General features: G+C 34.6%; 1 protein-coding gene across 3 annotated transcripts in view; it reads left to right on the top strand.

The window, feature by feature from the left end:
* Positions 1-15257, top strand: part of pld1b (phospholipase D1b) — a 72479-nt gene that overhangs the window by 29145 nt on the left and 28077 nt on the right. For all 3 annotated transcript variants that reach the window (XR_014699583.1, XM_084566091.1, XM_084566090.1), the window contains exons 5-6: positions 3970-4081; positions 4192-4257. Coding sequence is in view for 2 of the 3 variants with exons in the window: in XM_084566091.1 (XP_084422217.1) it covers positions 3970-4081; positions 4192-4257 (178 nt within the window). In the remaining variant the exon portion in view is untranslated. The remainder of the gene's footprint in view (positions 1-3969; positions 4082-4191; positions 4258-15257) is intronic.

The following is a 15257-nucleotide window of genomic DNA, read 5'->3' as shown; positions in this document are numbered from 1 at the left end:
TTTTGTTGTGGTGTAACCTCTGAGTTTTTAGCTGAATTCTCTGAGTTTTTATGTGATTTAGTTCTTAGAACAGATAAAGTCATTATAGTAGGTGACTTTAACATCCATGTCGATGTCGTCAGTGACAGCCTTAGATCCTAATTTACATCATTATTAGATTCAATTGGCTTTTCTCAGAATGTAAACGGATCAATTCACTGTTTTAATCACACCTTAGATCTTGTCCTAACATACGGCGTAGAAACTGGAAGTTTAACAGTATTTACTCATAACCCTATTTTGTCTGATAATTTCCTCATAACATTTGAATTTACAATAATGGATGACACAGGAACTGGAAAGGCATTTCATTACAGTAGATGTTTATCTGATGATACTGATATATAGATATAAGGAGTTAATTCCTTCTTTATTTACCTCGGTGCCATGTGCCAGTGATGTGGACGACAGCAACCACAATTGTGTAACTTCTACACAGATAGATTATTTTGCTGATGGCACTGCAGCATCGCTTAGTACAACTCTAAACTTAGTTGCCCCACTGAAAAAGAAGGTAATGAATCGGAGGAGGCTAGCTCCCTGGTATAATTCACAGTTGTGCAGTTCAAAGCAGGTTGTGAGAAAGCTGGAAAGAATTTGGCATTACACTAATTCTGAAGAAGCTCACATAACCTGGAAAGATAGCTTAACAACTTATAAAGAAAGCTCTCCGTAATATTAGTACAGAATATTATTCATCATTAATCGAAGAAAACGAGAACAACCCCAGGTTTCTTTTCAGCACTGTAGCCAGGCTGACAAAGTGACACGGCTCTGTTGAGCCATCTATTCCTTTAGCCCTCAGTAGTAATGACTTCATGAGCTTCTTTACAAATAAAATTGTAGGCATTAGAGAAAAATTTTAAGGCATCCTTCCGACAGCTGTCAAAGATGCAAGTACAGTGGCATTAGAAACTTCTGACCTAATTAATATCTGGAATCCTTCTCTCCAGTAGATCTTTCTGAGCTCTTCAACAATTACAGCATCGTAGCCATCAACTTGTCTTCTAGATCCAATCCCAACAAAATTTCTCAAAGAGGGTTTTCCATTAATTAAGACCTCCATATTAAACCAGGGCCCATATTCCTAAAGATTCTGAGAATCCTCTCAGAGAGCTCCTAACTTAGCCTAAAAATTCCTAGCTAGGAGTCTTGGCTTAGGAGTGATTCCAGAAAATTCTCAGAGAACTCTGAGCAAGAAATGGACAGAAACTCTTATCTTAGTGAGGAGGTGTGGTTGACCCTGTTGCTAGGTAGGTATGAGTCATCATTCCAAGAGGTGTGATTGGTTGATCCTAAAAGCTAGATAAAAATACACTTTTGGTGATAATTGGCCTAGAATGGACCATCAAATCAATAGACTTAATAATAGAATCTAATCTCTATGAAGACTGTGGAATTATAATATTTTACATAAAAATAAATAAATAGTAAGATATACTTTAAAAATTATCCTACAAAATGTGTGAAAACTCCCACTTGCACAGTATTCACTTGCTGATAGTTCTATTTATTTGCTTTCATTCATTTACCATGCTGGTCATTTTTGCCCTTCATCCATTTGGTATTAACGAAGGTAAAATAGCTCAACTTTCATCAATATCTGTGATTGCTAACCGGCCTAGAAGAAGCAGTGTTGGTTGTTGTTCAAATCTTCCACAAACCAAACAGCAGTGGAGAAGAAATGAAGTTGGAAACCCAACTGGACAGAGGAACAGTGTTTGCTTCTGGCTCACCTGGTCAATGAGAATAAAAGTGTTTTGAGACGTAGATTTGGCCCCAAGTCATTACTGCTGCATTGTTGCATTTTTGTACTTTTTCTGTTGCTAAATACCTCAGTGTTGTGACTTTCATTTCCGTTGGTATTGTGATTGCAACAAGCTTGATTGTCATTCAGTGTTTGGAGAATATCTCTCCTGCCTCTTCTTTCAGCCATTTTCTCCTCTGCTTAAGAAACTCCTAAGCCTCTTATAAGTCCTCCTCTCTGCTCTTAACAGATCTCACCTTAGGATCTCTCTTAAGAGCTAAGATTTTTTAGGAATACATTTTATCTTTACTAGGATCTTCTCTTAACTTTGAGGGTAAATTCTTAGAAAACATCATGATTCTAAGAATTTTCTTAGAATTTGGCCACTAGGAGCAACTCTTTGCGCTAAGAATCTTTAGGAATATGGCCCCTGGTTTCTTCGGATGGCATTACCTTGGCCTTCAATACTACTGTGAAAAACCTTGGTGTTATATTCAATAAGATATGTCCTTTAAATCAAGTAACCAGCAAGTAACCAGGACTGTCTTCTTTCACCTGCGTAATATTGTAAAATTAGGAACATCCTGTCTCAGAGTGATGCTGAAAAACTAGTTCATGCATTTGTGTCTTCCGGGCTGGATTACTGTAATTCATTAATGTCCAAATAGCTCTTTACAAAGTTTCCAATTGATTCAAAATGCTGCGGCAAGAGCATTGACATGAATTAGCAAGAGATATCATATTAATCCAGTTTTAGCTTCTCTTCATTGGCTCCCTTTAAAATCTAGATACAATATAATTTAAAGTTCTCCTCATTACATACAAGGCCTTTAAAGGCCTAGCTCCATCGTATCTCAAATACCTCATTGTACCATATAATCCCAACAAGTCACTTCAATCTCAAAGTGCAGGCCTACTTGTGGTTACTAAAATTTCAAAAAGTAGAATGGGAGATAGAGCTTTCTGCTATCAGGTTCGTCTCCTGTGGAACCAGCTCCCAGTTTGTGCTTGGGAGGCAGACACCCTCTCTACTTTTAAGGTCAGGCTTAAGACTTTCCTTTTTGATCAAGCTTATAATTAGGGCTGGACTGAACCATCCCTTAATTATGATGCAATAGGCCTAGGCTGCTGGGGGACGATGCACTGAGCACATGTCCTCTTCTCTCTTCTCTCTCGCATCCTCCACTTTCTCTTCTCTGGCACCGAGTCTTTGTCCTTCAACTTCCTATCTACTACTAGTCATGCAATTATGTGCTATTACTGTATAGCATGTTAACTGCTGTGTCCCTCTCCCCCTGATCATCAGATTCTACATGTACGCTTTAGTCAGATGTATGTATCTATGACAGATGTATGTTTATCTCGTTCCATCTGTTGTTCTTTCTGTCTGTACCCCGGCTGGCCTTAGGCAGATGGGTCCCTCCATATTAGCTGGGTTCTATTCAAGGTTTCTTCCTGTTAAAAGGGAGTTTTTCCTTGCCACCGTTGCCTTCAGGCTTGCTCTGGGGGTTTCAGGCTGGGTTTTATAAAGCATCTTGAGACAATTTGTATTGTTATTGACGCTATATAAAAAAAATTGAATTGAATTGAATAACAAAATGTGGAAAACGGATGCACTGTAGTTGGTGTATTGCCTCAATATTGATCAGAGTCTTTATTTGCAGAGTTTTTTTCCATCACTGCTTCAAACAGCACACCTGTGAATTTACAGTGTGTATGGAAACTTCCAGGGTTCAGTTATAATCTGAGATTTGCCTCTAAAGTAACTAACGTCAGGGTGTGTGCTTTCAGTAAGAGAGACTTTACAGTTTGTTCTAAAATATATATCATCTCCACAAGTCATGACGCACACACAACAAGCAGCTGTTTGTGGTTCTGAAACAACGGTAGGTAGAGATCCATTAGAGACATCATCTGTTGTAATACTGCCCCAAATGATGTCCATGTTTATTTACATGCAGGGAAACTGAGATCTAAACTCAAGTGCTGGTTGTGGACGCATGTGTAGATGTATTTTAATGCTAGGAGTGAAGACAGGTACTCACAGCTGGACACTTGCGATTGGATTGCAGCTTGGTCTGCAAGGTCCGAATAGGGCCTATGTCTAAACCTGCATTAGACACAAATATTTTGTCCCTGGTCAGACAAACCTTTAACTGTTCTTTGTCATTTACCTATTTCAGTCACACGGTAAAGAGGCAGGCCACGACCAGGAGCGATGTAAGGGAGATGCCAAACCTCCCCAGAGGAGGAGGAGATGAGCTGGGCAGAGAAGAGCAAGTTTCCAGTCGTAGAGTACGTCACTCACCTGCTTTTTGTGCTTGCCAGTGTCTAAATTTATTGTTATAATATAAAATATTAAATATCTTGCAAGGTAAATTGCTCTAATGTGTGTTATGGTGCAGAAACAACTGGAAGATTACTTGAATAAGCTGTTAAGGATGCCGATATACAGAAACTACCATGCTACGGTAAGGATGACATCTGTTGTTTTTAAAGCTTTCTGCAAGATTTCCACATGTTCTGTTAAACCTTAAGAATCTGGAAAGAGTCAAGACATGCAGGCAATTAAAAATTACACATCGTTTTTATTGGACTCTTTCCAGATTATTTAGATTAAGATTATTACCAACATCAAATTATTGGTGATGCAAATCTGAGGAAGGTAATTTATTTCATGTTTTATGGACCCATGACAAAGTCCAGTTCTGGGCCAATAGTTATGATAATATGTGTGAGATTACAGAGATACAAATCACATTTAATTTTAGATTATTTGTTTTGGGGGATCATTCAGCTTGGACAGAACAGGATAAACATATGAAAAGTTATGTCCAAACCAGTATTATGATTGGTAGACAAATACTTATTGGGGGTGGGAGACAGAGGGGGTGTCCTCTCTGCAAGAGTGGCCTGTGGGGATGGCGAGAGTTGCAGCATTTGAAAAATGTCATATAAACAACTGGGTAGGCTGGATCTGTATGAAGCAAAGTGGGGCAAATATTTACATTTCTTAAAGGGCTCCTGAAAGGGGTTATATAGTGGAGAGATGCAAGTTTCCAGTTATTGTGGATTTTATTATTATTATTTTAAATATTTTTATTTGTGAACAAATGATCTCTTTATCGCAGTACTTATTTTATTTATGGTTGTATTGACCTTGTCTGGAGTTATTTTCTGTGTCTATTTTGGTTTATTTTTGTTTTGTATTTTTTCTTATTTTGTTTTATTAGGGGTCCACGCAAACGAAGCTGCAGGATCCCTGCAATTTTTATTCAAAAAATTATTTCTCTTTTTCTGCGTAGCTAAAGTGTATGCCCAGGACAAACTGCAAGGGCGAAAGGCATCAAACCTGGTAACTTGGTAGAAGTCCGAGCACAGGGATGGGCAACTGGCGGCCCGTGACCACACTCAAAGTGGCCCTTAGATTAATTTCTGATAATTATAAAAATGTGTCCTCTGCGGCACTGAATCAGTTGTAATGATACAGTTGGTCACTAGATAGCTACTCTAATGCAGACACCACCTCGTACACGCTTCCACCGGGTCTTCTCCACCAGTGAAGAAGAGACGTTACGCCATGGCTTAGAGCGGAGGAGAGAGAAAACTTGATCGAGAAAATCGTGTGTTATCTGTTCACAGAATTTAAAGCAAACCTATATGCTAGTCTGCTTAGAGACGTTATCTGCCACGAAAGATTTCAATTTAAGTTGCCGCTACAACACGTTGCACAAAGCAAGTATACTGAAGCTGCAAGGGCTGCTATCGTAGCGGACTTTAAATCAAAAGTACGCAAACAACAGCGACTTTTTACCAGTGGTGGTAGTGGTGAGGTAGAGTGGGTATACAGGGGAAATGTTAAACTCTTTCTTAGTGTAAAACTGCACAAATTAGTTCTTGCAATTAATTTTTGTCTAATGTTCTGCACAGGGACGTGCACAGACATTTGGAGGGGCTATTGCTCTAACCTGGAAAAAGGGCACCACACCCCCTCGCTCCAAAAAATAAACTAAAAAGGACATTTCGTCACAGAACTGTGCACTGTTCTGGGCGTTAACATTTGGCTCACCTATACAAAACAATTAAGAGTGTAAGTGTTCAAATAAAAAAGTGTTATTATTGTTGTGATCAATGCAAGATCTATATTTTTCCTTATCACACTACGAAGGTATGTACAAGCTCAGCGGAGAGTTTGGAGATGGAGCTGTCTCCAATATATAATTAATATAAGTTCTATAATGTACCTTTAAATAAGGATGCTATTGTCCACGGCATCTATGTTTCTCCTCATCACACTCTTGATATGGCCCTTTTATAGTAACTCTCTAAAACTCAGCTCATCACCCTGATTATGTAGGCTACCTGTCTGATGTGTTGCGTGATGCTCCGCACTCTCTCCCTCACTCTCAGGTCTGGAGCCTTGTGGTTGGGCCTCATCTTAAATAGAATGATTAGAATCTGAATTAAGTAACTTATATAGTATACTGTACTTTTCAGTGATAAAAAATGCACTGACAACTGAAACCTCTGTTGCAGTCAGTTGAATATCCATATAATGTGGATACATTCAATGATTCTGGTGAAGCCCAGGAATTACACTGGAGAATATCTACTTATTTATTTAAAAAAATATGAAAGTATGTTGCCTACTTGTATAAAGAACAATCACAATATATTATAAAGCCTTTGTGAACCTGTTATCTGGCCTTACCATCCCATATTTCACTACAGATATTTTACTGGTCACTAGGCTCTCAAATGCTCTCATGGACAGGTGCTTTCAGGGTTAGTTCCCTACAGAACATATTTATACATTCACAATACTATGCATAGCACATACTGTATACTGTACAGTGCAGTGTTTGTAACTAAGAGAAAATGCTTCTGATAAGATAGCCTATTTTACATTAAATAAATTATGTAGGATGGTGTCTTATCATTATCAAAATGCTTCACCTCCTGCAGCTGACCTGCTGGCAGTTTTTACCCAGCTCTGACATGATGTATTTCTTTTAGCTGCCTTCTTGAGGTCTTTCTCTTTCTTCTTAATCCGTCTCTGTTGTGAAAGCATACTTAAGCACACAAAATTAACATTAGTGAGTCTATATATATATATAGTATGCCTACATTAAACAATTCACGTAGCATATTGACTTTAAGCAATATGTAATGCATGATTAAAAAGTTTAAAAAAACAGTGTTGGTGAAGCTACTTTGAAAGAGTAGCTTTCCAAACTACCATTACTTTATTACTGGAAGAAGTTAAACTACAGCAAAGCTACTCTAGGGATAAATCTAGTTTGGTTAACTAAAGCCACTTAGAATAAAATGTTCAAACTACTGAAAAATTGACAATGAACATATGATATAAAATTATAGCAAAAGAAATGGCCCTTTCATTGCAATTAAACTCATTCATTCATCTTCTGTACCCGCTTATTGCTGTTAAGGGTCGCGGGGGTCTGCTGGAGCCTATCCCAGATGTCATTGGGCAAGAGGCGGGGTACACTCTGGACAGGTCGCCAGTCTATCGCAGGGCTAACACAGACACATGGAGAACATGCAAACTCCACACAGAAATGCCCAGTCGGCCCATGGATTCAAACCCGGGACCTTCTCACTTGCAATTAAACTATAAGTGCAATTTCTTTCCTCACAGTTCATACATATAAATAATATAAAAATATCTAAAAATTTAAATAAAAAAAGGGGCCTGTTGTCTCGTCAGTTTTGAAACAACTGCAAAATGTATTTAAGCTAGTAGCTGCTAATGTTAATAGAAGGCAATGTTGCGTGACGTGAGACAAACGTTAAGAACTGCACATTATTCGAGGCCAGGTGGAGACTTTTTTGTATTATTCACAGAGCATTTGTAATCTCCATAACTTCTAAAACTCACCTGACTGACAAACTTTCGCTCTCGTACACCCACCCACAGTGTTCAGTGTGTCAGAAAGTCACGTGACGAGGGGCAGAGCGCATCGCTGACGTTGTCAAAATAAACTAACTTTTTGGTTACAAAAAGGCACTCTCTCTAGAGGGGCAGCTCAGCTACTAAGGGCAAACGGGCTATTGCCCGAGCAACAATAGCCCGTACCTGTGCACGTCCGTGTTCTTAAGATTCTGACTTTGTTTGATTCTGACTAAAATTCTGACTTTGTTCTTAAGATTCTGACTTTGTTTGATTCTGACTAAAATTCTGACTTTGTTCTAAACATTCTGACTTTGTTCTTTAAAATTCTGACTTTGTTCTAAACATTCTGACTTTGTTTGATTCTGACTAAAATTCCGACTTTGTTCTAAACATTCTGACTTTGTTCTTAAGATTCTGACTTTGTTTGATTCTAAAATTCTGACTTTGTTCTAAAGATTCTGACTTTGTTCTTAAGATTCTGACTTTGTTTGATTCTGACTAAAATTCTGACTTTGTTGTTAAGATTCTAACTTTGTTCTTAAGATTCTGACTTTGTTCGATTCTGACTAAAATTCTGACTTTGTTGTAAAGATTCTGACTTTGTTTGATTCTGACTAAAATTCTGACTTTGTTCCAAAGATTCTGACTTTGCTCTTTAAAATTCTGACTTTGCTCTTAAGATTCTGACTTTGTTTGATTCTGACTAAAATTCTGACTTTGTTCTAAAGATTCTGACTTTGTTCTTAAAATTTCTGACTTTGTTTGATTCTGACTAAAATTCTGACTTTGTTCTAAAGATTCTGACTTTCTCCTTAAAATTCTGACTTTGTTCTTAAGATTCTGACTTTGTTCTTAAAATTCTGACTTTGTTCTTTAAAATTCTGACTTTGTTCTTAAGATTTTGACTTTGTTTGATTCCGTCTAAAATTCTGACTTTGTTCGTAAGATTCTGACTTTGTTTGATTCTGACTAAAATTCTGGCTTTGTTCTTGAATTCTGACTGTTTGATTCTGACTAAAATTCTGACTTTGTTCTAAAGATTCTGATTTTGTTCTTAAGATTCTGACTTTATTTGATTTTGACTAAAATTCTGACTTTGTTCTAAAGATTCTGACTTTGTTCTTAAAATTCTGACTTTGTTCTTAAGATTCTGACTTTGTTTGATTCTGACTAAAATTCTGACTTTGTTCTAAAGATTCTGAATTTGTTCTTTAAAATTCTGACTTTGTTCTTAAGATTCTGACTTTGTTTGATTCTGACTAAAATTCTGACTTTGTTCTAAAGATTCTGACTTTGTTCTTAAGATTCTGACTTTGTTTGATTCTGACTAAAATTCTGACTTTGTTCTAAAGATTCTGACTTTGTTTGATTCTGACTAAAATTCTGACTTTGTTCTGAAGATTCTGACTTTGATGGATTCTGACTAAAATTCTGACTTTGTTTTTAAAGATTCTGACTTTGTTTTTTAAAATTCTGACTTTGTTCTTAAGATTCTGACTTTGTTTGATTCTGACTAAAATTCTGACTTTGTTCTAAACATTCTGACTTTGTTCTTAAGATTCTGACTTTGTTCTTAAGATTCTGACTTTGTTTGATTCTGACTAAAATTCTGACTTTCTTCTAAAGATTCTGACTTTGTTCTTAAGATTCTGACTTTGTTTGATTCTGACTAAAATTCTGACTTTGTTCTAAACATTCTTACTTTGTTCTTAAGATTCTGACTTTGTTTGATTCTGACTAAAATTCTGACTTTGTTCTTAAGATTCTGACTTTGTTTGATTCTGACTAAAATTCTGACTTTATTCTTAAAATTCTGACTTTGTTCTTAAGATTCTGACTTTGTTTCATTCTGACTAAAATTCTGACTTTGTTCTTAAGATTCTGACTAAAATTCTGACTTTGTTCTTAAGATTCTGACTTTGTTCTTAAGATTCTGACTTTGTTTGATTCTGACTAAAATTCTGACTTTGTTCTAAAGATTCTGACTTTGTTCTTAAGATTCTGACTTTGTTTCATTCTGACTAAAATTCTGACTTTGTTCTAAAGATTCTGACTTCGTTCTTTAAAATTCAGACTTTGCTCTTAAGATTCTGACTTTGTTTGATTTTGACTAAAATTCTGACTTTGTTCTAAACATTCTGACTTTGTTCTTAAGATTCTGACTTTGTTTGATTCTGACTAAAATTCTGACTTTGTTCTAAAGATTCTGACTTTGTTTGATTCTGACTAAAATTCTGACTTTGTTCTTAAGATTCTGACTTTGATGGATTCTGACTAAAATTCTGACTTTGTTTTTAAAGATTCTGACTTTGTTTTTTAAAATTCTGACTTTGTTCTTAAGATTCTGACTTTGTTTGATTCTGACAAAAATTCTGACTTTGTTCTAAACATTCTGACTTTGTTCTTAAGATTCTGACTTTGTTTGATTCTGACTAAAATTCTGACTTTGTTCTAAAGATTCTGACTTTGTTCTTAAGATTCTGACTTTGTTTGATTCTGACAAAAATTCTGACTTTGTTCTGAAGATTCTGACTTTGTTCTTAAGATTCTGACTTTGTTTGATTCTGACTAAAATTCTGACTTTGTTCTAAACATTCTTTCTTTGTTCTTAAGATTCTGACTTTGTTTGATTCTGACTAAAATTCTGACTTTGTTCTAAAGATTCTGACTTTGTTCTTAAGATTCTGACTTTGTTCTTAAGATTCTGACTTTGTTTGATTCTGACTAAAATTCTGACTTTGTTCCAAACATTCTGACTTTGTTCTTAAGATTCTGACTTTGTTTGATTCTGACTAAAATTCTGACTTTGTTCTAAAGATTCTGACTTCGTTCTTTAAAATTCAGACTTTGCTCTTAAGATTCTGACTTTGTTTGATTTTGACTAAAATTCTGACTTTGTTCTAAACATTCTGACTTTGTTCTTAAGATTCTGACTTTGTTTGATTCTGACTAAAATTCTGACTTTGTTCTAAAGATTCTGACTTTGTTCTTAAGATTCTGACTTTGATTCTGACTAAAATTCTGACTTTGTTCTAAAGATTCTGACTTTGTTCTTTAAAATTCAGACTTTGCTCTTAAGATTCTGACTTTGTTTGATTCTGACTAAAATTCTGACTTTGTTCTAAACATTCTGACTTTGTTCTTAAGATTCTGACTTTGTTTGATTCTGACTAAAATTCTGACTTTGTTCTAAACATTCTGACTTTGTTCTTAAGATTCTGACTTTGTTTCATTCTGACTAAAATTCTGACTTTGTTCTGAAGATTCTGACTTTGTTCTTAAAATTCTGACTTTGTTCTTAAGATTCTGACTTTGTTCTTTAAAATTCTGACTTTGTTCTTAAGATTCTGACTTTGTTCTTAAGATTCTGACTTTGTTTGATTCTGACTAAAATTCTGACTTTGTTCTAAACATTCTTTCTTTGTTCTTAAGATTCTGACTTTGTTTGATTCTGACTAAAATTCTGACTTTGTTCTAAAGATTCTGACTTTGTTCTTAAGATTCTGACTTTGTTTGATTCTGACTAAAATTCTGACTTTGTTCTAAAGATTCTGACTTTGTTTGATTCTGACTAAAATTCTGACTTTGTTCTTAAGATTCTGACTTTGATGGATTCTGACTAAAATTCTGACTTTGTTTTTAAAGATTCTGACTTTGTTTTTTAAAATTCTGACTTTGTTCTTAAGATTCTGACTTTGTTTGAATCTGACAAAAATTCTGACTTTGTTCTAAACATTCTGACTTTGTTCTTAAGATTCTGACTTTGTTTGATTCTGACTAAAATTCTGACTTTCTTCTAAAGATTCTGACTTTGTTCTTAAGATTCTGACTTTGTTTGATTCTGACTAAAATTCTGACTTTGTTCTAAACATTCTTACTTTGTTCTTAAGATTCTGACTTTGTTTGATTCTGACTAAAATTCTGACTTTGTTCTTAAGATTCTGACTTTGTTTGATTCTGACTAAAATTCTGACTTTATTCTTAAAATTCTGACTTTGTTCTTAAGATTCTGACTTTGTTTCATTCTGACTAAAATTCTGACTTTGTTCTTAAGATTCTGACTAAAATTCTGACTTTGTTCTTAAGATTCTGACTTTGTTCTTAAGATTCTGACTTTGTTTGATTCTGACTAAAATTCTGACTTTGTTCTAAACATTCTGACTTTGTTCTTAAGATTCTGACTTTGTTTCATTCTGACTAAAATTCTGACTTTGTTCTAAAGATTCTGACTTCGTTCTTTAAAATTCAGACTTTGCTCTTAAGATTCTGACTTTGTTTGATTTTGACTAAAATTCTGACTTTGTTCTAAACATTCTGACTTTGTTCTTAAGATTCTGACTTTGTTTGATTCTGACTAAAATTCTGACTTTGTTCTAAAGATTCTGACTTTGTTTGATTCTGACTAAAATTCTGACTTTGTTCTTAAGATTCTGACTTTGATGGATTCTGACTAAAATTCTGACTTTGTTCTAAACATTCTGACTTTGTTCTTAAGATTCTGACTTTGTTTGATTCTGACTAAAATTCTGACTTTCTTCTAAAGATTCTGACTTTGTTCTTAAGATTCTGACTTTGTTTGATTCTGACAAAAATTCTGACTTTGTTCTGAAGATTCTGACTTTGTTCTTAAGATTCTGACTTTGTTTGATTCTGACTAAAATTCTGACTTTGTTCTAAACATTCTTTCTTTGTTCTTAAGATTCTGACTTTGTTTGATTCTGACTAAAATTCTGACTTTGTTCTAAAGATTCTGACTTTGTTCTTAAGATTCTGACTTTGTTCTTAAGATTCTGACTTTGTTTGATTCTGACTAAAATTCTGACTTTGTTCTAAACATTCTGACTTTGTTCTTAAGATTCTGACTTTGTTTGATTCTGACTAAAATTCTGACTTTGTTCTAAAGATTCTGACTTCGTTCTTTAAAATTCAGACTTTGCTCTTAAGATTCTGACTTTGTTTGATTTTGACTAAAATTCTGACTTTGTTCTAAACATTCTGACTTTGTTCTTAAGATTCTGACTTTGTTTGATTCTGACTAAAATTCTGACTTTGTTCTAAACATTCTGACTTTGTTCTTAAGATTCTGACTTTGTTTGATTCTGACTAAAATTCTGACTTTGTTCTAAAGATTCTGACTTTGTTCTTTAAAATTCAGACTTTGCTCTTAAGATTCTGACTTTGTTTGATTCTGACTAAAATTCTGACTTTGTTCTAAACATTCTGACTTTGTTCTTAAGATTCTGACTTTGTTTGATTCTGACTAAAATTCTGACTTTGTTCTAAACATTCTGACTTTGTTCTTAAGATTCTGACTTTGTTTCATTCTGACTAAAATTCTGACTTTGTTCTGAAGATTCTGACTTTGTTCTTAAAATTCTGACTTTGTTCTTAAGATTCTGACTTTGTTCTTTAAAATTCTGACTTTGTTCTTAAGATTCTGACTTTGTTCTTAAGATTCTGACTTTGTTTGATTCTGACTAAAATTCTGACTTTGTTCTAAACATTCTTTCTTTGTTCTTAAGATTCTGACTTTGTTTGATTCTGACTAAAATTCTGACTTTGTTCTAAAGATTCTGACTTTGTTCTTAAGATTCTGACTTTGTTCTTAAGATTCTGACTTTGTTTGATTCTGACTAAAATTCTGACTTTGTTCTAAACTTTCTGACTTTGTTCTAAACTTTCTGACTTTGTTTCATTCTGACTAAAATTCTGACTTCGTTCTTTAAAATTCAGACTTTGCTCTTAAGATTCTGACTTTGTTTGATTTTGACTAAAATTCTGACTTTGTTCTAAACATTCTGACTTTGTTCTTAAGATTCTGACTTTGTTTGATTCTGACTAAAATTCTGACTTTGTTCTAAACATTCTGACTTTGTTCTTAAGATTCTGACTTTGTTTGATTCTGACTAAAATTCTGACTTTGTTCTAAAGATTCTGACTTTGTACTTTAAAATTCAGACTTTGTTCTTAAGATTCTGACTTTGTTTGATTCTGACTAAAATTCTGACTTTGTTCTAAACATTCTGACTTTGTTCTTAAGATTCTGACTTTGTTTCATTCTGACTAAAATTCTGACTTTGTTCTGAAGATTCTGACTTTGTTCTTAAAATTCTGACTTTGTTCTTAAGATTCTGACTTTGTTCTTGAGATTCTGACTTTGTTTGATTCTGACTAAAATTCTGACTTTGTTCTTAAAATTCTGACTTTGTTCTTAAGATTCTGACTTTGTTTGATTCTGACTAAAATTCTGACTTTGTTCTAAAGATTCTGATTTTGTTCTTAAGATTCTGACTTTGTTTGATTCTGACTAAAATTCTGACTTTGTTCTTAAGATTCTGACTAAAATTCTGACTTTGTTCTTAAGATTCTGACTTTGTTCTTAAGATTCGTACTTTGTTTGATTCTGACTAAAATTCTGACTTTGTTCTAAACATTCTGACTTTGTTCTTAAGATTCTGACTTTGTTTGATTCTGACTAAAATTCTGACTTTGTTCTAAACATTCTTACTTTGTTTGATTCTGACTAAAATTCTGACTTTGTTCTAAACATTCTGACTTTGTTCTTAAGATTCTGACTTTGTTTGATTCTGACTAAAATTCTGACTTTGTTCTAAACATTCTTACTTTGTTTGATTCTGACTAAAATTCTGACTTTGTTCCAAAGATTCTGACTTTGTTCTTAAGATTCTGACTTTGTTAAATTCTGACTAAAATTCTGACTTTCTGAATAACTGACTAACAATAGCCCGTACCTGTGCACGTCCGTGGTTCTGCAGCTATCTGCCATCTTTGAGATGGATGGTGATTTGTATGTTTTATTTTCATGAGCCCTTTGCACTGAAAAAAAAAAATAAATAAATAATCGTAAGTGGTTATTTTTTGTTTGCTTCTATATATAAATGTGGCCCTTAATAGCTAATCAATTTTTACGGCGTGGCACAGCATAACTCCAAAGCTAATATTTTGTGTAGTATATACCCAAACTTAATCAAACTTCACATCATCGATAATAATATGATTCTGTACAAGCACCCCAACTTTTGTGACCCTTGGTCTCTCGGGGGCGCTTCAAAGGCAACAAATCAATTTCTCAAAAACTGCAATAGCTAACTTCATGAAGTTTGGCATACACAACCTGTAACATATTGTGTAGACGCCCATCAAGTTGCGTGACATTACGTCTGCAGGGGGCGCTACAGGTGACATGCAAATATTTTCTATAACTTTAAGGCCTATAATTTTTGAAGTATTCACCCAATCCTTATGAAACTTCGCAACCGTCATTATAATATGCTTACGTACAATCATGCCAAGTTATGTGAAATTCGGGCTATAGGGGGCGCTACAACGACTACATGATTATATCTCACAAACCAACACAGTAAACTGCTTGAAATTGGACTATAACAATCTGTGGATGACTCCTTACAATCCCTTCAAGTTTGGTGCAATACGGTCTATAGGGGGCTCTACTTGTGACTTATGCATCTGCGTCCCGCTCGGGGACAACTTTGCTACGGCATGGACCCCTTTATGATCGCTCACGATCATCTAGTT

Source organism: Chelon labrosus (genome assembly GCF_963514085.1).
Source record: "Chelon labrosus genome assembly, chromosome: 18".
NCBI classification, from domain to species: Eukaryota; Metazoa; Chordata; class Actinopteri; order Mugiliformes; family Mugilidae; genus Chelon; species Chelon labrosus.
Note: the sequence above shows the minus strand (reverse complement) of the source record. Positions and strands in the feature narration are given on the sequence as shown.